Genomic DNA, 23,420 nt, shown 5'->3' on the forward strand with positions numbered 1-23,420 from the left:
GATTTATGAAAAGTAGTAATATTAATGTCTGGTGTAATTTTCAAAATTAAATTGTAGTTTTCTAAGAAGTTATTTAGGAACTTATAGAAAAGTTAAAAAAAAAATGACTTCTCTCATAATACTACTGTCTTTTACCATATTTTTATAAAATAAGCACTTTTAAAACTAAAAATCCAAACACAGAATAACTTATTTATAAGTAATTTTTAAAATAGTTAATTATTATTTAAGCTATTTTTTCAAAAGAAGCTTAATTAAGTTGTTTACCCAAAATGGACTTTAATCCTGTGTCTAATAAGAAAATTATATATAGAAAATTAAAAAAAAAAAAAAAAGAGGGAAATTCATGCTAAAGAGGTCATGCTATAGCCATTGTTTTGCTTTATCAATAACATGTTAACTTTCCTGAGGTAATCACTGGTTTGAGTTTAATAACTATAATTATTTGGAAGTATTGTACTTGCTTTGGAGGAAGTTGATGAGGCCTTTGAGTGCAATGTCTACATTTTCACTCTTCATCAACTCTCCTGCAACCTCAGCTGGTGTTGCATGCATTAACCTTGTCCAACAAACCTTGTATGTCATCAAACATAGGATGATGGTGGTTCTGAATTCCTAGGTAGTTAGAAGCCAGTGTCTTGCAAGCAGTGAAAGAGCAATATGACATGTGAATGTGCAAGTCCATTCTACCAGGTCTCAACAATGCAGGGTCAAGACGTTCTTTGTGATTTGTTGTGCATATTACTATTCTTTCTTCTCCACAACTTGACCACAATCCATCAATGAAATTTAGTAGCCCCGACAGAGTAACCTTAATTAGAACAAACATATATACATACATAATTAAAATCACAAAATTTCATCACATGATGCTTATGTTTTGCATGCTTAGGTAGAATGTGGTTAAAAGGAAACACAGAAAAACTAGAAAGATAAAATTCTAATACTTAATTTTTTTTTCCTTTTCAACAAATTAACCGAAATAGGGGAGAAAAAATATCCAGTACCATGAGGGAACACAGAATGATGAGACATAAGAAGACCAAAATCACATTGTTTATCAATCTGGGCAGCATCGACTCGCCACACAGGACGTTGGCTAATAACAATCTTCTCAATTGATTCAACGAATTTCCTAGACACCAAAACATGTACCTAACAAAATATCAAAGCACCCTATATTTGGTGGCTCTAAGGTTGCATTGGACACAAGATTTCCATCCTTAATCTTGACAGGGCTAACCTCAGAGAGAAGGTCCAAGCATGGTGGTGTTTCCCATGGCAAATGTCTTTCACATACCTCTTGAATCATGGAGTAACCCTTACAATATCCCAAAAGAAATTGTTCAGTGACATCACTTGGATCATAAGCAAAAAGCACACATTTGACCGGATTATAAGCTGAGTAGGCCTGCATCATCTCAATCAAACAATTTAACAAATCAAGATGGACATCAATCAATTGTACTAAGAAAAGATCAACTGAAAAAGTAGATGATTATACATACATATCTAGGTGATGATTGGGGACGAGGAAACATCGATTTCAAGTTGCGAAACTGATTGTTTATCGTCTTGGTGTAGTGTTCTGACAAGTCAAACGTGCCAGATGCCAGGCGAGACTCACAGTAACTCAGTCGAGTGAGCCAACGTGAAGCATCATTTAAGGCGTCCATGGCAAGGCGAAAGCCATGGATGGTGGTGAAATCGCAGGAGAGAGAAATGCGGGTGCAGAGGGCTCCGAGGTTGAAGAGAACAGAGGCCTTCTCCAAATGGATGTTATGCTGAGAAGAGTGCTGTTGAGGGTTGATGGCATTGTACCAAACAAAGATAGGTGGGTTGGGTGAGGCATTCATAGGGAAGATAGGCTCAATCATGCAAAGGTATTTCAAATAAAGGATGAGGCAGTCACGGCGAAGGGGTAGTGAAAGGTCATCACGCTGCATCTCATTGCGCAATTTGTGTAGCATTTGGAGAAGGCCTTCTACTCTGTTTGCCACGCTCTCAGAGTATTTGAGGACAAAGTAACTGCGCAGGGACTCATAGAGATTCAAGGGCTCAGTCTTCTTCAAAGGAAGGAATTTAAGAATATCCGACAAAGATGAAGAAGACAACGAAGATGAGAGGATCGCCGAATCTGTTGGATAAGGAGGAGGAGGAGGCAAATCCCATGGGTAAGCCAACTTTTCAAGAGACTCATAGAGATTCAACGGCTCAGTCTTCTTCAAAGGAAAGAATCCAAGAATATCCGACAAAGATGAAGAAGACAACGAAGATGAGAGGATCGCCGAATCTGTTGGATAAGGAGGAGGCATATCCCATGGGTAAGCCACCAACTTTCCATCCTTCATAATCTTGAAAGGATTGTACTCGGAGAGGATGAGGTCAACGTACATTCGGGTTTGTATTTCGAATGGCTGGGTTTTCGTCGAGCAAATCCCTCTAACTAATATCTCAGTGACACATTCTGCATCATGATCAAGAGCACAAGATTCGACCGTTGAACAAGCATGAGATCGGTCGGATTGGGGTAGGATGGATGATTCCCTCTGACGAACCTCCGCGTATAAGAATGGCACCTTCTCTTTAAGATGAGTTAACCAGGTTCGGTCAAAAGAGCGGAAATGTTTCCGTGCAGCCGAATCATTCTTTATCGTTACATACGCTCTACGATAAAGCTCATAAACCTACATCATCATCATCATCATCATCAATTCATCATCATTAGAATGAAAAATAAGTGTAAAATCATCAATCAAGAGTGAAGACTGACCGATCTAAACGCTAGGGCACATCGGTGTTGTTGGAAAGCGTAACTGGCGTCGTTTTTGTTGAGGAGTTCGTGTAATTCGAGCTCGGAAGCCTGAGCGGAGAAGAGGAGGTGCAGAAACTCGGCGAAGAGGAAAGTTAAATCGAGGGTGGCGGAGACCACGTGCTTGGCAAAAAATTGCAGGAGTTTGCGGAAGAAATTGGCGGCAACTTTGAAGGCTTCGATTGCAAGGTGACGGCCAAGGGCGGTGGTACGGTCGCAAGAGGCAGCAATCTGGCTGTAGATGGCTCCGAGGTTGAAGAGAACAGCGGCCTTCTCCAATTCGATGCCGTTAAGCTGTGAGGAGACCCCATCTTGATGATCAGGGTTGAAGGCGTCGTACCAGACAAAGAGAATGGGATCGGCGTCGGAAGAGATAGAGGTGAAGAGTGGCTCAACCATGGAAAGGCATTTGAAGTAGTGGATGAGGCAGTCACGTTGCATGGGAAGGGAGAGGTCCGCTCTACGCTCCACCATGTCCCGCCGGCATTTGTTTAGGGTTTCGAGAACGCTTTCAACTTTTTGTGCATCGCTCTCCGAGTATTTTGAGGCTACCAACTTACGTAACGGCACGTACAGCTCCACCGGATCAGTCTTCTTCAGTGGGATTGATAGCATCGTTTCCGGGTTCAACAATTCCTGATCATGGCTGTTCATGGCAGCGTGGAATGATACGATTAGGAATCCGAGAAGAGAAACAATGACCTTTGTGAACATGGGCTTAAAAAGAATAAGGTATTTTAAAAATTAAAAATTAATTTTTTAAATTAATTATTTAATAATTATTTAAATATAAATTTTGAAATTTAAAATTTAAAAAATTAGGATTAATAGTTAAATTCATTCACATTACTATGGTAAAATAATTAATGATTCTCTCTCTGATGGAACCTCCCTTCCATCTGCACCAGATGAAAATGAGAATAATGCAGAATATAATGATTCTCTCTCTGATTTTGCCTACAAAGACATTAAAATTCGTGCTGTGCGAAAGGCTAAAATGCATAAGCATGGAGATATAACTTATGAGGGTGATGCTGATTGGGAGAATTTAACTGTTAGAGAATCATTAAAATCAATTTAGATCAATTAATATCAATTTAAATCAATTAATATCTATATATTAATTGATCTAAATTGATTCTAATGATTCTCTAACATTAACAAATGATCAAGCTCTTAATGAAAACCATGCTGCTGAAGATTCTGAAAGTGTTGCAGTAGTTGCTGTATCAGCTGGGCTGAGAGCCCATGCAGCTGGTCCAATGGAGAATCGTAGTGTGGAATTTAATCTCTGAATTTAATGCATTGCAGAAATCAGATCTTAAGTCTTTGGAGTAGAGATGTTACGCGTGTTTTGCCTCTTGCTGAATGTGGAGTTAGTGATACTCAATCTGAGGATAAAAGTACTCGTTCATCTCTTACTAGGGATGTCTACACATTTCTCGACCAATGTGTAAGTTTGTCAACGTGTTATGCAGCTATCAATTTTCATTTCCTTAGCTCCCTTACCCTACGAATATTTGGATCCATATTTTGTATTTAATAATCTAATCATTTTCAGTGCATTTTTCAATTATTTTTTCTTTTTGGTGGAGAAAACTCACTTTCTTTTAAAGGAAAAAATCTGCGTAGATTTGGATTCTAAATTGCTACAAACACAAAACAACCTAATCCAGAAACTGTGTTTGTGCTTATTTAATGGTGGGAAATGACGAAATCCTTTTTCCAGGGTTATATAGGGTGTGTTTGGTAAACACGTTTGAAGGAAAAAAGCACGTTAGAGCTTCTTGAAAGCTTCACTTTTTTGTTTGGCTAAATTTCTTCTCTACAAATGCATAAGGGATTTTGTTCATAAAATCACGTTTATAAGAAGCAATAATTTCTAACTTCTCCGTTGCACTAATGTCAGACTAAAATGTCAGATGCTGCAGTAAAGTAAAAGTTTCCACATCAGATGGCAGTGAGTTCTTTGGGGATGCTGTTCTCATCACTGTTCCACTAGGCTGTTTGAAGGCAGAAACCATACAATTTTCTCCCCCTTTGCCTGAGTGGAAATATTCTGCTGTTCAGCGTCTTGGTTATGGAGTTCTCAATAAAGTGGTTTTGGAATTTCCAAGTGTATTTTGGGATGATGCTGTGGATTACTTTGGAGCAACAGCTGAGGAGAGAGGTTTATGTTCTGGAATGTCAGGAAGACAGTTGGCGCTCCTGTCCTTATAGCATTAGTTGTTGGTAAGGCAGCCATAGATGGTCAAAATTTGAGCTCTTCTGATCATGTTGAACATGCATTGAAGGTTCTTCGTAAACTTTTTGGGGAAACTTCAGTTCCAGATCCTGTTGCCCATGTTGTAACAGATTGGGGTAGAGATCCTTTTAGCTATGGTGCTTACTCTTATGTTGCCATTGGAGCATCAGGAGAAGACTATGATCTATTAGGGAGGCCAGTTGATAACTGTTTGTTTTTTTCTGGTGAAGCAACATGCAAAGAACACCCTGATACTGTTGGTGGTGCTATGATGAGTGGACTTCGGGAGGCAGTTCGCATAATTGACATATTGAGCTCTGGTAATGATTATACTGCAGAGGTGGAGGCAATGGAAGCTGCACAGAGGCAGCTAGATACTGAAAGGGATGAAGTTAGGGAGATAACAAAGAAACTTAATGCAGTTGAGCTTTCTAGTTTATTGTACAAGAACTCTTTAGATGGTGCTCAAGCTGTGACCCGGGAAGCTTTATTAAGAGAAATGTTTTTCACTGCAAAAACCAGTGCCTGTCGCCTGCATGTGGCAAAGCAATTGCTAAGTCTTCCTCTTGGAAAGTGGAAATCCTTTGCTGGGAGTAGAGCGGGGCTAACCGTTCTCAACTCATGGATCATCAAGAAAGAAACGAAGTTATCAACAAAATGGATCAAGAAGTAACAAATGTGCAGGGAACTTCTTGAGACAGCATATTGAGATTTCAATAACTTCAGTTTGATGATGATGTTCTTCTTCCGATCCTCACTTAATGTTGTTGTAATACTATAATCCAAAAATGAAGGTCAAAACTACTTGTAATTTGAGGTTCCACTTTCGATTTTTTGCTTTTTAATTTATTTTCCATATCTTATTAATTATTATGGAATTTAATTTTAACACGCTAACAGTATAAATAAATTTTATGTGCATCTAATTATATATCGTCATATTAGTAAAAGTAACTATTTTTACAATCAACATATGAATAATTATTTAAAAGAACAAACATGATTGAACGGTCATATAAAATAGTTTCTATATCAAAGTTAGCTTTTATTATTGTCTCATGAGATTTCATGTTTCATTTTTCCTCTATTAGAATTAGAAGTACAATTTGCAAGGATTAATAAAAAAAATATTTGCTTGTTAAACTGAGGTAAATCCTTTTTAATTAATTGAGATGAATAATTTTTTCTCCTCTTACTCTTACTCTTACTCTTGTCTACTTTCTAATACCTAAGTTTAATTATAATTACAGAAATCATAAAATAACCATGACTTTTATATTAATGTGCAACCAAAAATGTTTTAGGAGATAAATGATTGGGAAATATAAGAACATTAATTTCTATGCGTCCAAAATAAAAATCAATTTCATAATGTCATCTAATATAAACTAAAATATACCAAGATCATTATCTTAATATACAAATTGTAATAAATTGTTCATTATAATAAAGTAGTTTTTTTTTTTAAATTATAATACTAAACCATTGTTCTAAATAATCTGTTCCATTTAAACCATTGTTCTAAATTCTAATACTTCATTTTTTTTTCTTTTCAACAAATTAACCGAAATAGGGGAGGAAAAAAATCCAGTACCATGAGGGAACACAGAATGATCAGACTTAAGAAGACCAAAATCACATTGTTTACCAAAAACACAGGACGTTGGCTAATAACAAGCTTCTCAATTGATTCAAGGAATTTTCTAGACACCAAAACATGCACCTAACAAAATATCAAAGCACTGTATTAAGATCTCCCTAGTCATTAACTTTCTCATGCCATAATTAACCACAGTATCATAGAAACTCTTGTTACTAGCAAAACCCATTTTTTTTCAACAGTAAACTTAGTCAGAGTGTAGTACTGAAAGAAACAAAAACTAAACAATGAAACAAACAATGCTGGAGCAACTATTACATTTATGTGATGCATACTCCAGCACCAACATACTTAGAACAAAGCAATGGCATCATAACATGCTCACATATAGTTGGTCGATGATATCCTTTTCTGAAGAGGAAACAAGTTCATTCACATCTTTCCAAAGCAGAAGTTCATTCTAAATGAAACAATATTATTTGCTTGTTTAAAATTATTAGGCATTGACGAAAATTGGAAACACTGAATAAGTTCAGTTTACCGATATGCAACAATAACCCGCAATAACTAGGAGATCAAAGTTCTAGCATCAACCAACAAAGTAAAAAAGTTAAGTCCTAAAGCTTCTCTCTACGGTAATGTTACTGTAGTGTCGTCTCCTGCAAGCTCATGTTCTCCAATGCCGAATTTGGTGCCTCTAAGGTTGCATTAGCCACAAGATTTCCATCCTTAATCTTGATAGGGCTAACCTCAGAGAGAAGGTCCAAGCATGGTGGTACTTCCCATACCAATGGTCCTTCACATAACTCTTGAAGCATGGAGTAAGCCTTACAATATCCTAAAATGAATTGTTCAGTGACATCACTTGGATCATAAGCTAAAAGCTCATATGTCATCGGATTATAAGCTGAGTAGGCCTGCATCATCTCAATCAAACAATTTAACAAATCAAGATGGATATCAATCAATTATACTAAGAAAAGATCAACTGAAAGAGTAGATGACTATACATACAGCATATCTACGTGATGATGATTCATCAGATTGGGGACGAGGAAACTTTGATTTCAAGTCGGGAAGCTGAAAGTCTATCATCCTGATGTAGTGTTCTGACAAGTCAATCGTGCCAGATGCCATGCGAGAATCAGACGCGGTCAGTCGAGAGAACCAACGTGAAGCTTCATTTAAGGCGTCCGTGGCAAGGCGAAAGCCATGGATGGTGGTGAAATCGCAGGAGAGAGCAATGTGGGTGCAGAGGGATCCCAGGTTGAAGAGAACAGAGGCCTTCTCCAAATGGATGTTATGCTGAGAAGAGTGCTGTTGAGGGTTGATGGCATTGTACCAAACAAAGATAGGTGGGTTGGGTGAGGCATTCATAGGGAAGACAGGCTCAATCATGCAAAGGTATTTGAAATAAAGGATGAGGCATTCACGGCGAAGGGGTAGCGAAAGGTCATCACGCTGCATCTCATTGCGCAATTTGTGTAGCATTTGGAGAAGGCCTTCTACTCTGTTTGCCACGCTCTCAGAGCATTTGAGGACAAAGTAACTGCGCAGGGACTCGTAGAGATTCAAGGGCTCAGTCTTCTTCAAAGGAATGAGTCCAAGAATATCCGACAAAGATGAAGAAGACAACGAAGATGAGAGGATTGCCGAATCTGTTGGATAAGGAGGAGGCATATCCCAAGGGTAAGCCACCAGCTTTCCATCCTTCATAATCTTAAAAGGATTGTACTCGGAGAGGATGAGATCAACGTACAGTTGGGTTTGTATGACGTATAGCTGGGTTTTCCTCGAGCAAATCCCTCTAACTAATATCTCAGTGACACTTTCTGCATCATGATCAAGAGCACAAGATTTGACCCTTGAGGAGTATTCTTGAGGTAAAGGTCGCTTGGATTTGGGTAGGATGGATGAATGCCTCTGACGAGCCTCCGCCTCAAAGAATGTCACCTTCTGGTAAAGATGAGTTACCCAGGTTTGGTCAAAAGAGTTGACATGGTTCCGTGCAGCCGAATCAGTAGGTATCAGTTCATATGCTCTACGATAAAGCTCATAAACCTACACATCATCATCATCAATTCATCATCATCAGAGTGAAAAATAAATGTAAAATCAATCAAGAGTGAAGACTGACCGATCTAAACGCTAGGGCACATCGGTGTTCTCGTAGACGGTAACTGCCGTCTTTGTTGTTGAGTTGTTCCCGTAATTTGAGCTCGGAAGCCTGAGCGGAGAAGAGGTTGTGCAGAAACTCCACGAAGAGGAAAGTCAAATCGAGGGTGGCGGAGACCAGGTCCTTGGCAAAATCCTTCCAGAGTTTGAAGAAGAAATTGGCGGCAACTTTGAAGGCTTCCATTGCAAGGTGACGGCCAAGGGCAGTGGTACGGTCGCAAGAGGCAGCAATCTGGCTGCAGATGGCTCCAAGGTTGAAGATAACAGCAGCCTTCTCCAATTGGATGGCGCTGCGCTGTGAGGAGACCCCATCCTGATGGTTAGGGTTGAAGGCGTCGTACCAGACAAAGATAATGGGGTCGGCGTCGAAGGAGATAGAGGTGATGAGTGTCTCAACCATGGAAAGGCATTTGAAGTAGTGGAGGAGGCAGTCACGTTGCATGGGAAGGGAGAGGTCCCCTCTAGGCTCCACCATGTCCCTGCGGCATTTGTTTAGGGTTTCGAGAACGCTTTCAACTTTTTGTGCATCGTTCTCCGAGTATTTTGAGGCTACCAACCTACGTAACGGCAGGTACAGCTCCACCGGATCAGTCTTCTTCAGTGGGATTGACAGCATCGTTTCCAGGTTCAACAATTCCTGATCATCGCTGTTCATGGCAGCGGGGAATGATACGATTAGGAATCCGAGAAGAAAACCAATGACTTTTGTAAACATGGGCTTAAAAAGGAAGGTATTTTAAAAAATTTAAAATTAAAATTTTAATTAATTATTTAATAATTATTTAAATTTAAATTTTAAAATTTAAAAAATTAGGGTTAGTAGTTAAATTCATTTACACTACCTATGCTAACTCTAATTAACCGTAAGATATTTTTTCTCTCTCCTGCCACTGCACTCTCACTTTTATCATTCCACCCCTTCCATGCCGACCGTGCCGCCGCCACCGGAGGAGACTGCCGACACCACCGAAGCCAGTCCTCATGCACGTGTTCATCCGTAAGCGGAGACGGATCCATCTGCAACCACACCCGTGCCTCTCCTTTGCCGATGCAACACCCGTCGAATGGGTGTTGCTGCTGCCACAGCCATTCGCTAACTCTCGTTGGATTGATGGTATCGGGATTCGTTATGGACCTTATCGGGATCCACTCGATCTTCGTGCATTCGGATTGACAATTCTGAAGGGAGGAGATTTTGCGGAGAGGCAAAGATAAGTGGCGGAAAGGCTGGTACATCAGATTCAAGATATCAAGAAGGCAAATGTTTTGTTTTATGGTGTTGCTGAGGTTTCCAGCTAACTTGTCTTTCTTGGATTTCACTCTTCTTTCGTTTTTAAGGTATATACATTAATTGATAAATTTAGATGTAGATGTTTAATTTTGTTTGATTAATTTAAGTATATACAATTAATAAATGATGGATAGTCATTTTACTAGGTAGTCGTATGATTATTTTAATAAATTAGGATTAGAATGGTTAATTTTTTAAAATAAGTGTTTGAATTTTTTTTCCCTTATATTGAACTAAATTTAAAATTCAATTGTACATATTGTCAAAATTTCTCATGGTTCCTAATGAATTGGAACTAGATTTGTAAATTCTACATTCCTCCCGTCCCCCTTTTAATATATTTTTTATTTTTTAAATTATAAAATTTAAAATTTGAATAAGATAAAAAAAATGACTTATTTGCAAATTTAAAATTATGATACATCAAATGTTTTATTCCCCAAAATTACTTATTTTTTGTTTGGTCATGATATAACATTTTTTCAACAGAAACGACATATTTTAAGTTAGCAATGTTTTGACTATAATATGCAATTAAAATGTTATTTATTTTAATATTTTTTCTCTTCTATTTTATGTTATTTTACATTTTCATGCTAACTCTATTAGGACATTTTCCTTAGACTAATTTTTATTTAGTTTTTTTTTTTTTCTTTTTATAAAAGAATATCTTGTTTAAGAGTGATATCCCAATTAACCTGTTAAAAAAAGTTTTTTTGTGCTGAAGTAATATGTTTTAGAGGTGTCTATTTTATGATATAAGATGTGTGCATAATAATTACGTAAATAACCGAAAAAATGATGGAAAGACCTAACTTATTTATCCATAGTAATTTTTCCCTATTTCAATTTTTTCATGCACCTATTAATCCTTCACTAAAAAATGTTCGTGAACTTAATTATTCAAGTAATTACTCTTTATTTTATTGGTTAGTTTCTATGTCTTTTCTTTTTATTTTTCTAAATGTGTGTTTAGCTCATCGATAAATAAATTAAAATAGGGCTTCTTTTAAGGTTAAAAAGTGTTAATTTGTTTACCTCAAACTCCATTTATTACCGTTCAATGAGAATGTAGATCGAATTTCATGATGCATAAAATCATTTTGTTTTCTTATTTTTGGGATTTAAGAATTTATTATTATTATTATTATTATTATTATTATTATTATTATTCAAGTTCTAAGATGGACTAATCTATGGATTTAAGAATAACACAAAAAGCCTCATAGAAATTAAGATAATTTACCATTATGGACACTTATAGTCATATACCATAAGCAAAAATGCAAGATAGAAACTATATGAACTAGGTCAGCAATTTTCCTTTCTTTTTTTTTTTTTTCCGTAATGGATTTCCAGATAGAAACTCCCAATAAAGATACCCATCTCAAAGGCCCAAATATTGAGCTCTACTAAAAAAAAAAGCGAAAAAACATAAATGCAGAAAGAAACACACTTTGGACCAAAAATAAAAGAAGAAAGAAACACACTTATCCACGCTGGCAATCCTCTAGTGTAATCTCTAACCAACTAGAAGCAAGCACACGGATAAACAAACTTGTGTTTTTGAATTCAAATCCTAACAAACCAGAACAAGTAAGTCCCGTTGAAGTCTTCAAACTTCAAAGTCCACGTTCTCTCCCTCAAAAACTAAACCGACCTATAAACCTCTTCTTCTTCTCTCTCCATATATAAATAACAAACGATAACCGTTTTTCTCTTTCTTGCAACTCAATAAAGATCTCATTCTCTCAGATTTTCTTTTTCTCTGCGATTCTTCCTTTTCGCTGTTCTCTCTGATTCCATGGCTCGTACGAAGCAAACTGCTCGCAAATCCACCGGTGGCAAGGCCCCTAGGAAGCAACTCGCCACCAAGGTTCGTTCCCTTAGGGTTTCTTTACACATGTTCTCGTTTGTTTTTTGCTTATTATTCCTTAGATCTGTTTGAAGTTTAGGGTTTTCAGTTAATACTGCTTTATTTTTTTATTGAATTTTATCTTTTCTATACGAGAATTTGTTTATATGAGCTGAAGTTAGGGTTTCTGGAATTTGATTCTCGGATTATTTGAAATATTTAATAGATGCTGAGAAATTCGAATTTGACACCTAGGTTTTCTGTTTTAGTGGATTGGATATAATTAATTTATATTAAAAGATTTTATATGATTTGTATAGGCTGCAAGGAAATCTGCTCCTACAACAGGAGGAGTCAAGAAGCCTCATCGTTATCGTCCTGGAACTGTTGCCTTGCGGTAGACGATTGTTGCTTATCTTACCTTTTTTCCCCTAATTGTTATTGTCTACCTTCCATTCATTTATATGTTTATTTTGTCATGATTTTGTTGTAAATTTTTGCCGGAAATTTTCAGTGAGATCCGAAAGTACCAAAAGAGCACTGAGCTGTTGATCCGCAAGCTTCCCTTCCAGCGTCTTGTCCGTGAAATTGCTCAGGATTTCAAGGTATATGATTGTTATATTGGGATATTCTTTCTGTATTCTTAATTCTTTTATTATTGTCCACAATTTCTGTTTATAAACACTCTACATGAAGTCATATTTAGTTTGGGGTTTATAAATTACCTTATGAAATGAACGAAAGAGTTCCTCCATAAACGAAACATAAAATTGTCAGTTTTAAATTTCTGAATTGAAACAATATATGAGCCTTATATTCTAATGGGGGGAGTTAAATTTTTTATTTGAGGATTTTGGACAAAATAATATTGCTATTCAGGTAGGCTCCCTATTTATTAATTTCAGTAGTCCGACTTACAACATGAGGTTGCATAGGAATAGTTCTTTTATGAATTTTTTGTAGTTCTTAGTCCTGGTGCGTTGGGTTATTTATTTGCTGTAAAATATGTAATGATTATTCCTATTTATTGATTGATTTATTTTGTTTGCAGACTGATTTGAGGTTCCAGAGCCATGCTGTCCTTGCTCTCCAGGAAGCTGCTGAAGCCTACTTGGTTGGTTTGTTTGAGGACACCAACTTGTGTGCCATCCATGCCAAGAGGGTCACTATAATGCCCAAAGACATTCAGCTTGCTCGCCGCATCCGTGGTGAACGCGCTTAGGCTGATTGATTTCATGCTCTTGATCCTTTTGGAATACACCTTGTGTTTACTAAGTTTAGTATTGTTCAAGTTTCCTATGTCATTGTATAGTTCTTGACAACTTTTTAGGTTTCAATTGATGTCTTTAGAAGGATTATTTTGGTTATGGTATAGTAGATCATAGAAAGATACTACTAATGGAATGATATGATTACTGACAGTTTATTTTGGATTTAGCTCTTAATATTGACTTTGATACGGTTTCTGAATGTGTTGGGTGTGTGATATGAACTTCGGTAGAATTCCTTTTTCAGCATGACTGCAATGATGGTGGGATTTGTGAATTAATGTGCTTCTAGTAACCAAGGGCGAGCATTATTTGTTTTTTCTTTTTTTTTTTACCAGCGGGTTTAGGGTTTAGGGTTTGGATTTGGGTCTTCCCGCTCTCTTATTTTGGGGGAAGGGTCTGTCTCTATAAGCGTGTTTGAAAACCCTAAACCCATAAGCATGTTTGAAAACCACACGCCACTACATTTGGGGGAAGGGTCTGTTTTTGCTTCTGGTTATTGTGTTTTCTTTTCTTTGGTCATGGCCGGTTATTGTGTTTGGGTACTCCTGCTTTAATATTAACCCGTTTGTTAATGGCTTGAAACTAGTTGATGGTTATGTTGGCCCAGAAAAAAATAGGGAATCCATTGAAGAAATGGCTTTGGAAAATGAGCTGATCAGACCAAAAACTTTCTAAATTGGGTTAATGGCATGAAATTGTTCGGTTGGCAAAATCATGATGTGGAATGAATTACTTGAAAAACGCTGTATATATATGGGAAGGCTAGGAAGAGTTGATCCTAGTGGCATTGAATCCTAGGTCTTGTAATAAATTAAAAGGGACTATTAAGTGATTCAACGGAATATGGATGAGAATCAATTGGTGTTGAAAGAGCTTCTTTAGTTAGATGAGCGGTCTAGTAATAGAATGGGGGTTATTTATATAGAATATGGGGAAAATATATAAATTCTAGCGTTACCATTCTAGGAAGTATTTTCAAGCGAGATGGGAAAAATAAGCTGCATGGTCATTGTTTGAAGAAAAGATTCTCAATATTTCTAACCAATTATTTTATCAAGTATAATCTTTTACCATTTAATTTTTTTTTTTTTTTTGGTTTCATTTAAGAAGTGTATGATGAGAGATCATACTTGGTAAAACAATTAAGAAAAAAATTGAGAAGATCTACTCTTTATTGTTTGCATAATTGCATCTCATTAGCAATTTAAAAAATTATTTCAGTACAAAAAAAAATTATATTTACATCTCTTAATTTTAATCAATAACAGAAACAGAAATTAAAAGTAGTAAATAACATAAAAAATTATTTTATATCTATTGTAATTATACTTTTTTTTTATATTACAAACTCAATAGATTATTTTGAAGTTGTCTTTTAGGCTTTTAGCTAAAATATCTATTATATTGATTGTTACATAGAAGTTTGATTTTTAAGATTTTTAAAATAAGTGCTTAATGCAATAATGCGTTTCATTTATTTTAGTAAAAAGTAAGTAAAAGTAATTTTTAACTTGCAATCAAATAAATAAAGAAGCATATTAAAATAAGTATTAAGCCACTTTGAAGAGCTCTCGATTATTGGAGAAATTTTGAAGAAAAACTAATTCAGAAAATATAAGATGAGTCTAATCTTATAAAATTTTCATTCTATTTTATTTTTTCTATATAAAACTAATTTTATACTCTCCTAACGCTGCAACCTTAATAATAAGATGGATGCAAATTGCCATTAACTGCGCCCGTGAAATCTATGATCCCAAATGTCCCGTGAATTAAATTTTATATAGGAAAAAAATTATAAAAGATGAGAGTTATTTGACCCGTGACTCTCACTACATGCCATAGAAGATAAAAATGTCATACTTGTCCAAACAAACAAGACTCTGATCCAAGATATTACTAGCCTCATAACAAATGTACTCCCTATGACTCTATGAACATAAACTAAACTAATATACACTTGTACCAAAATACAATGTATCATGCACTTTAGCAAATCTTCTTGTTTCTACGCTGTATTGTCATATGGAATATCAGAGTGCACAGAACATTATTAAGTTCACTGAATAGCTTTACACCGGTTAGGGTTGGAAGTGAGTTGAGTCGAGTTAGACTAAACTCAAGTTCGGCTCACAAAAATTTAGCTCGGTTCACGACTTAATTCATTAATAATTGAACCTATTTCTTAGACTCAAACTTGACTCACCAAAAATTCATGAGCCGATTAGAACTCACGAGCTAGTTTAAATAATAGGAATATAATCTATAATCAGGAGCGGAGCTAGGATAAAATTTAGGAAATGGCCAAAGTTTATTTTTTTAATATAAAAAGACTAAAATTAAAATTTTAAGGGGAGCTAAATTAAAATTTACACATAACTTATGAAAAAAAATTGAAATTTAGGGGGCCACCGTTCCCCTTTATACATGAGTGGATCCGTCCCTATGTATAATTCTATATCAATAAATTATAATTTATATATATTAAAAAATATTAATTTTATATATCGTGTAACTATTAATTTTGACTTTTTTATTTATGTCCTACATCAAAATCATATAAAAAAATAATTATAAAATTTTAAACAAGAACATTAATATATATAAAATTATATATTACTATTTTATATGTATATATATATATTAAAAGTATAAACTAAATGTATATAGGATTTGTGTGTATATATATATAATTGAGCCATTTCACGAGCTAATAAATTGAATTTTTTTCAAGTTCAAACTCGACTCATTTAATTTACGAGCTCAATTCGAGGCTCAAACTCGGCTCATCAGCTCACGAACTCAGCTTATCAAGCTATTAACAAGTCGAACTCGAACTGGCTCATGAGCTGATTTGACTCACTTTCAACCCTAACACCGGTGTTTCAATGAGTTTTAACTATTGATCTTAATTATATATTTTAAATATTTTTTATAATTAAGATCAATGATTAAAATTATTTATATACCAATGTGTCAGTACGCTTGAAAGTTTTCCAAACTCATTTATAGGATTTCTTTCTCAATTCATCCCCTCAGTTTGTCACTTCAAAGCTGCAAAAAAAAAAAAAAAATTATAAATAAAGGTAGGTGAGTAGGTGACATATCTTAATGACTGAAAGTTAAAAAATGTATATAGAAAAAGCTTAGGTTAATTTCAAAAGGATTCAGCATCAAAATCAAAATCAATATGACTATGCTATATGAGTGAAAAATCTTGGCATCCCTATTATATATCATGGCAACAAGTAATCTAAAAAGGAAAAAGAGAATAATATAGTGTACGACAAAATATATACAAAAGAGATACTTGTAAACATCAATTATATCTTACCAAAATTAGTCAGAATTTGTCTCCATTTTATTTTTAACAGATGAATTAAGTTTGGGAAACATTTCATCTTATTTGTCCATTTTATTCATATTTGGCTGCTCTTTTTTTTTTCCAGCTGGAATAATAATTTTTTACATCTATAACTGAATTTGGCAAAGTAATATATATACGTTTAAATTTTCTGTCAAAATCAGTAAATCACGTATAAAGAAACTCCAAATATAATTGTTTAACAACAAAATTGATTCTCAAATTAACATTTTCATACATCAAAATTAACTATTTAATTTGCAATAGTGGGCAATTATAATAATATAATTGAGTTGAATAGTGGATATTACATATGGAAAAAAATTGTATTCCTAAAAGATGAAAAGAATATAAATATTTCTTTAACCATTTATGACAAACGAAACAATCAAAGTATTTGGACCCAAATACCCTCACTAGGAATTTGTTGGTGTACCACAAATATTATGTAGAAACCGGGTGGTGCAAGAATTGGTGACTTTGGTGTGGTAACCTCAATTTCATAAGTTGATGCCCCAAAAACCTTAGTAACATTAATTTTCTCCAACACCAATAATCTTTGATTCATTGAGAACGAGTGTGTGTTAAAAGGTGGCGCCAACATTGTCACATACAACAAATCTTGAGCCAACATTGCTTCCACTTGAAATTGCACCCTCAACATTTGACCATAAATCAATTGGTCTTGAAATTGTGACATAATTCTAGGTCGTAAATGATCAAAAGCGGGTTCCAAATAAGAAGGAGAAAATGCTTCGACGCTCAAGTCAGTAAAAAACAACACGTTGGTGAAATTGTAATACTTATTAGGGTTGCTTCCCGCCACTATAACCCTACCATCACGAACCAAAATTGCTGTTGAATGGTACATACGTGGAATAGTAGTTGGATTTTGGACTTCAAATCTTGACCCAATTGGATTATCCGTTTTGTAGAGAAACGGGTTCAAAATCGGATCGCGGGCATATCCCCAACCGGCAGTACCCGAACCGGCTCCGTTTATAATCAAAACGTTGCCGTTTGGAAGCATAATCATGTCACTCATGACCCTACCCTTAGGCATTGTCTCCATAACCCATTTTGGATTCGGGTCGGTAATTTTAATCCGACCGCATGTATTCAAAGCTCCGAAAAACCGACCCGCCCTAGCATACTTAAAAGAATTTTTTGGGGCTCCACCACAAACCAAAACCTCAGCTTCCACATATGAATTATTACCTTGTAACATTTTCAATGGTAACATAACTGCTGAACCTGTGCTAGGGTAACACCTTGGATCCCCATTTGGAATATCTGGATAAGTTTTGACAACAACATTCTTAGCATAATTGAAGAGTATGGATTTATTATTGGCAAAGATGAAAAGATTGCCATCAACATTGAGAAATACGAAAGGGTATAAATTGTTCTCTGCTCCAATGTCGTTTGTTTGAACAAGGAATGGTAAACTATGAATGTGTTGTGTTGCTAATAAATCATTGTTTGGGTAAAATTCATAGTTGAATTGTCGCCGGCCACCAATCACAATTTGTCCACCGTCCGGTAGCTTTTGGTTGGTGGCATACCTGTAATATGTAACATCATTTTTTTTGTTATTTTATTAAGACAAAAATTATGAAGAAAAAAAAAATATTGCCGAATTATATCTCCGCCCAAAAGTAATAGTGACAAAGATACAAATTAAATATGTCTTGATCTGATCTTTGATCATAGTATTTTTAGGAAAAGTATAGATAATTAACAACATTTTTGAACAATGTGTGAACAATGTGAATTAATAGGATTAAAAGAATAAATTAATCTTAAATTCAATTAATAGCATTAAATAAGAATGTAGTGTATTTTTATTTGATTGGTGGTTGTTCATATTGTTCAAGATGATCATTATTTACCTAGCACTCCTCATATTTTTATTACAAAATATTTACCATAAATCTGAAAATAAATTAAAAGATGTTGATAGGTCAAGATTTTTAATAAAAAAACAAAGAATTTGTTAACGTTGACTCAAATATATAAAAAATTTAACAAAAACATATTGATCAGTTTATGATTAAACCCATAGTATCAAACTTGTATGGTATGAACCTTGTCTTATTTGAAATAGACTATGGGTGTAATTATTTATGTACTCAAAATTCAGAAATATATATTTAAGTTTTTTTTTTTTTAAAGTAATGAAAAGTAATGTTTATTATGCAGATAAATGTGAGACATTTAGAAATGAGACGAATTAATAATATATGCACAGTAAATGTTTGAGCCAAAATTTTGTATGCAAATCCAATTACTTCTCTTTTTTATATTTTCAATGATTATTTTGAGAATTTAATTTTGATTAATACTAATAATGTAAAGAAATTTACAAATATAAAAAATTTTACAATTAAAAGGTGTAAATTTTTTAAATAAATTAAATTCTTTTTTTGATTTATTAAAATTTACCAAGACTAAAAATGAAACTATGATGCATGTAGTCCAATTGAGTTTAATCTAAAAATGAGTCAGTATGATTGTTAATTAAGTGAAATTAATAGTTAAAAATTATTAAATAATTTGATATATTTAATTAAATTATTATTTAAGTCAACTATTAACTTTGTTTAAGTGTTTAAGGTGAAAATTTAAATAAATTCGACTTTGCGTAAAGTTGATATTTGAGAGCCGTTAAATAAAAATTTAGTCCAATCAGTTAAATTATCAGCTTCAAGTCTATATAATGACGGTGAAAACATAACAAAGACATTACCACCGGCGGACGGAGAGTTGGCCGGGAAATTCTATCCAGTCGCAAGTAGCATTTGGCGAACACGGCGAGAAGGTGCGAACGGCGCGGTCGCCGTCGTTGAATCCTCCGGTCTGAACAAGAGTTCCGTTGGGCGAAACCGAACCGGAAGAGCACCAGACATCAGTCTGAACAAAGAGTGGCCTGAAGGTGTTGGAAACGACGTCGTATTCGACGGAGTGAGCAGTGCAGTCTATGGTGACAACCATCTCCCTCTGGTTATGGCGGCAACGGTTGTTCGGTAAAGAGAGGTTTGAGAGGCCGAAATCGGTGCGGTCGTATATCACAATGTGGTCGTTTTGGAGAAGCTGCATGTGCATTCCCACTATGCCTATGCTCTTTTGAAGGAGCTGCCATTCTCCGCCGCCGGACAAGGCGGTGTCTCCGCCCACCAAAACAAGGAGAATCAGAACTGATATACTGCCTGTGCCCATTGATTCTTCTTTTGTGGATTACACTCTCTCTTTCTTCTCTCTTTACATTATATATACACTATTTTTTTATATTTTCCACTTTTATTTAGTATTAGAAATAGAATTTAATTTTAATTTTAATGTAATGCTAGTATAAAGTAATTTTATATAATATTTATTTATGTATTACTACCTCAATAAAAATAATTATATTTTTTATTAACTGTACGAATGATTGTTCAAAATAATTAATTACAGATAACTGTGTGTTAGTGTATAAAAAATTAAGCTTTATACTAAAATAGAAAATATAAAGAAAAATAAAAGTATATAAAAAATAGTATAAATATTATTTTTTATTATATATATTTTTGGGTTTTTTTCAGTTTAGTTATTCATACTAAAAACTAATTTATTTATAAATTTAAATTCTATTTAAAAATTTATTATTAGTTAATGAATGAATATATATAGAATAAAATTTAAATTTTTAATATTTATTTATTTAAATTAGTGAGTTAATTACTAGACAGATTTAAAGTGATTTTTTCGTTACAATTGAATTAAGTATTTTTTAAATATTATTCTTTATTTAATTTTTAAAAGTGAGAACAAATAAAAAATAAAATAACTAATACATAAAAATAGATATTTAAATTAATTAAATACTAATAAATTCTTGAAAAGACATAATTTTAAAAGCATATAGTATTTTTCATATATAATTAGTTAGTTACACAGATTTGTTTAATCATCAGGTTGGATATGTTTTTAAATTAAAACTTAGAAATAGTGATAATGACAATGATAGAAGGATATGTATGCATTCTGAAAAACTCGCCCGTGAATTTTGCAGACAATATTCCATCGATCTATTCTATTATCTACCCTTTGTTTATTAGGCTAATTTTTTTTGTTTTATATGTATATATATATATTATGGTGCTGTTTGAAATCCAGGGCCACTGTTTCGGTGGAATTAATGATGGTAGTAAAATGTGGCTAATTTTTTTACGTTGTATTATTAAATGTGTATTATACGTATATTATATAATTTTAGTGTAATACATTAATATGAAAAGAAGTTATTATAAGAAAAATCATCACTACTAAGTTTAAGTGTTCGCAAAATTGATCTAAAATCGCGACTAACTATTTAAAAGAGGATAAATTTTGAGAATCTCTGTTAAAGATAAATCGATACTACTGATTTCATGGTAAAGAATTCCAATAATTTTAATAATAATAATACCTTCACCCCAAAAGTGTTTATAAATCTTTATAAAAAATAATGTTTATAAATGTGAAATAATTATGCTAATCCTGATAATCTATTGAATTAATTAATTTTTAATTTTAAACTTTTTTTTTGTCATCTATAAATCATATTATTTTTTAACTCGATAGGCTAAAGACTAATTCGTCACAAATTTAAACTTTATTTAAAAATTTATCGTTAATTAATAGGTTATTATAGATACAAAATATGATTTAAATCTTAATACTCATTTATACTAATGTTGCGAGAATCGGACCGGTTAATAAACCGGTGAAGTCAGTGGTTCAATAATTTATTGGTTCAATCGGGGTTTAACTGGAGTTCAACCAGTTTAGCACTTTAAATTTCAAACTAAAAACCGTAAAAAAGTAAGACAGTTCTCCCAGTTTACCAATTAATCGCCGGTTCGACTGATTTTTCACCGATTTTTTGCCAGACGATTTCTGACTTTATCTGAACCGACTAAGTGACCGATTCTCAATTAATCCGGTTGAATCGATCGGTCCGGTTCGATTTTCAGAACCATGATTTATACGAACAAGTGAAATGATCATTCGATAAAGTTGATTTTTTAATCTAAGTTAGATGAACTGAATTCTAACAAATTATTAAATCCTATCCGAGATAATGCAATGCATATTGCAAAAGGAAGAAATATTTGTGAGGCTTTTAATATTAATCATACCCGCAAGGACATGAAAGGATCTAAGACACTTAATATAATATAGATTTTTGATGAATGTCTCAATCTGATGCACCTAATAGAAACAATAGTACTGTGGGCCTAATGAACATGTGCAGCAATTAAAAATGAATAATGAATGTGTTTTATGTTGGGAGCATAGACACTCTTTCTCTTTCTCTCGTCCTCTTGCGGAAAAACACACACACAAGTCTCTTCATCAATCATTCATACATTCATGCTTCAACTAATGTAAAGAAACCAAACAGTACAATAATAAATTACAATGATAATACCAATTAAAATGCTAATACTTTACCAACAATAAAGTTTTTTATTTTCAACCACAACAAATTAATATATAAAATTTTGTTAAATAACAACAACTAGAATAAACTACTAAAATAGTACTCGAAAGTTTACATCGTTCATAAAAAAAAATTTAAAAGATTCTAGAGATTCTAAAAAATTTTAACGTCAAAAAATTTAAAAACGCGATAAAAAAAACTAGAAATTAGATTTTGATGCAAATTTTTTCAATTATTATTAAAAAAAATAAGATCTTTTTATCTTTAAATTTTGATAATTTTTAATAAATTCTAGAGATTAAATTTTGTTTCGAATTTTTTTATGCACCTTCTAAATATTTATTCAAATGTTACTACAAAAATTCAAATTAAATGGATAAGTTATTTGCTAAATACAAAATTTTTTTATCACTTAAAAAAATATAATAATTATTGGTTATTTTTGTCATATTTTTAAATTATTGAAGAGATATTTTGTCAATAGTATTTTTCAGAAACTTTTTTGTCAACAACTAAATCTTTCAAATACTAAATTGGTAGTTAATTCTAATAAGACTTTAATTTTCATATACTAACAATACAAACGAATTTTAAAAATTAGGATTTAAAAATTTTATACGGATAATCAACTATGTATTGGTGTTAACTCGGATTGGCTTTCTTAGTAAAAAGAGTATGTTTTTTTTTTAAATAAAGTATTTTGATTCAATTTAAAACCTATTTAGATACGTCTTTTAAAAAAATATTTTTATTAAAAAAAATAAATTATTTTTTTTTAAATGCTAACAATATTTTGCTTTAAAAAATACAAAAATAAAAGAGATTTTTAATACTTAAAAGTTAAAACTCTTTTTAAAAAGTCTATTCACATGTGAAATACTTTTTATCTGTTAAAAAAATATTTTTTTAAAAAATAAAAAAATAAATACTTTTTTCAAAAGTCAATTTAAATTCACTCTTAATCCATCAATAAAAATAAATAATTTTTAAAATCACTTCGTTTAAACGTGGGGTGTAAAGTTCTTTATACTAATCTAAAATCAAATAATAATATAAAAAACTATTTTAAAATTTGTAACAAGTGTCATAAACAAGACCTGATAAAATAAAATGTTGACGGCAAGTTGGCCTTCAAGTTTGATCATATTCTGTGTCGTTAAAACTGTCATTGTCCTAAAATTTGTTGATAATTTAATTTAATATTATATATAACAAGTTGAATGCTCAAGAATATGTTTATACCTGCTGTGGTGAGTTACATGTTCTTTTTTTTTAATATATATAATGTAGGATTTCATAGTAATTAATAGTCTTTGAATGTTTGGCTACTATATATGCAA

The 23,420-nt window shown here is 33.2% G+C and overlaps 4 protein-coding genes across 5 annotated transcripts; 1 reads left to right on the plus strand and 3 right to left on the minus strand.

Annotated features, from left to right (window-relative positions):
- Window positions 1-993: 993 nt before the first annotated feature.
- On the minus strand, window positions 994-3,526 carry LOC107646222 (uncharacterized). The gene is made up of 3 exons (XM_088491538.1): window positions 2,774-3,526; window positions 1,509-2,687; window positions 994-1,411 (listed from the first exon to the last, which is right to left on the minus strand). The coding sequence occupies exons 1-3, from the start codon at window positions 3,524-3,526 to the stop codon at window positions 1,136-1,138; spliced, it is 2,208 nt and encodes a 735-aa protein (XP_088347664.1). The 3' UTR covers window positions 994-1,135.
- A 3,580-nt stretch (window positions 3,527-7,106) lies between these two features.
- On the minus strand, window positions 7,107-10,075 carry LOC107645292 (vacuolar protein-sorting protein BRO1-like). 2 transcript variants are annotated; one of them, XM_016349284.3, is made up of 4 exons: window positions 9,675-10,075; window positions 8,795-9,479; window positions 7,672-8,718; window positions 7,107-7,574 (listed from the first exon to the last, which is right to left on the minus strand). In XM_016349284.3, the coding sequence occupies exons 2-4, from the start codon at window positions 9,446-9,448 to the stop codon at window positions 7,299-7,301; spliced, it is 1,977 nt and encodes a 658-aa protein (XP_016204770.1). In that variant the 5' UTR covers window positions 9,449-9,479; window positions 9,675-10,075; the 3' UTR covers window positions 7,107-7,298. The 2 variants fall into 2 exon arrangements, with proteins under 2 accessions (XP_016204770.1, XP_016204769.2); XM_016349283.3 differs by lacking the exon at window positions 9,675-10,075 and having other exon boundaries at window positions 8,795-9,547.
- Window positions 10,076-11,707: 1,632 nt separating this feature from the next.
- LOC107645294 (histone H3.3) lies at window positions 11,708-13,449 on the plus strand. Its single transcript, XM_016349285.2, has 4 exons — window positions 11,708-11,999; window positions 12,299-12,375; window positions 12,493-12,583; window positions 13,030-13,449. Exons 1-4 carry the CDS (start codon window positions 11,928-11,930, stop codon window positions 13,198-13,200), a joined length of 411 nt encoding a protein of 136 aa, XP_016204771.1. The 5' UTR covers window positions 11,708-11,927; the 3' UTR covers window positions 13,201-13,449.
- Window positions 13,450-16,879: 3,430 nt separating this feature from the next.
- On the minus strand, window positions 16,880-19,863 carry LOC107646221 (aldehyde oxidase GLOX1-like). The gene is made up of 2 exons (XM_088489506.1): window positions 19,363-19,863; window positions 16,880-18,178 (listed from the first exon to the last, which is right to left on the minus strand). Exons 1-2 carry the CDS (start codon window positions 19,830-19,832, stop codon window positions 17,002-17,004), a joined length of 1,647 nt encoding a protein of 548 aa, XP_088345632.1. The 5' UTR covers window positions 19,833-19,863; the 3' UTR covers window positions 16,880-17,001.
- Window positions 19,864-23,420: the final 3,557 nt, after the last annotated feature.

This window comes from Arachis ipaensis, chromosome B6, assembly GCF_059453495.1.
Source record: "Arachis ipaensis isolate K30076 ecotype BB chromosome B6, ASM5945349v1, whole genome shotgun sequence".
NCBI lineage: Eukaryota > Viridiplantae > Streptophyta > Magnoliopsida > Fabales > Fabaceae > Arachis > Arachis ipaensis.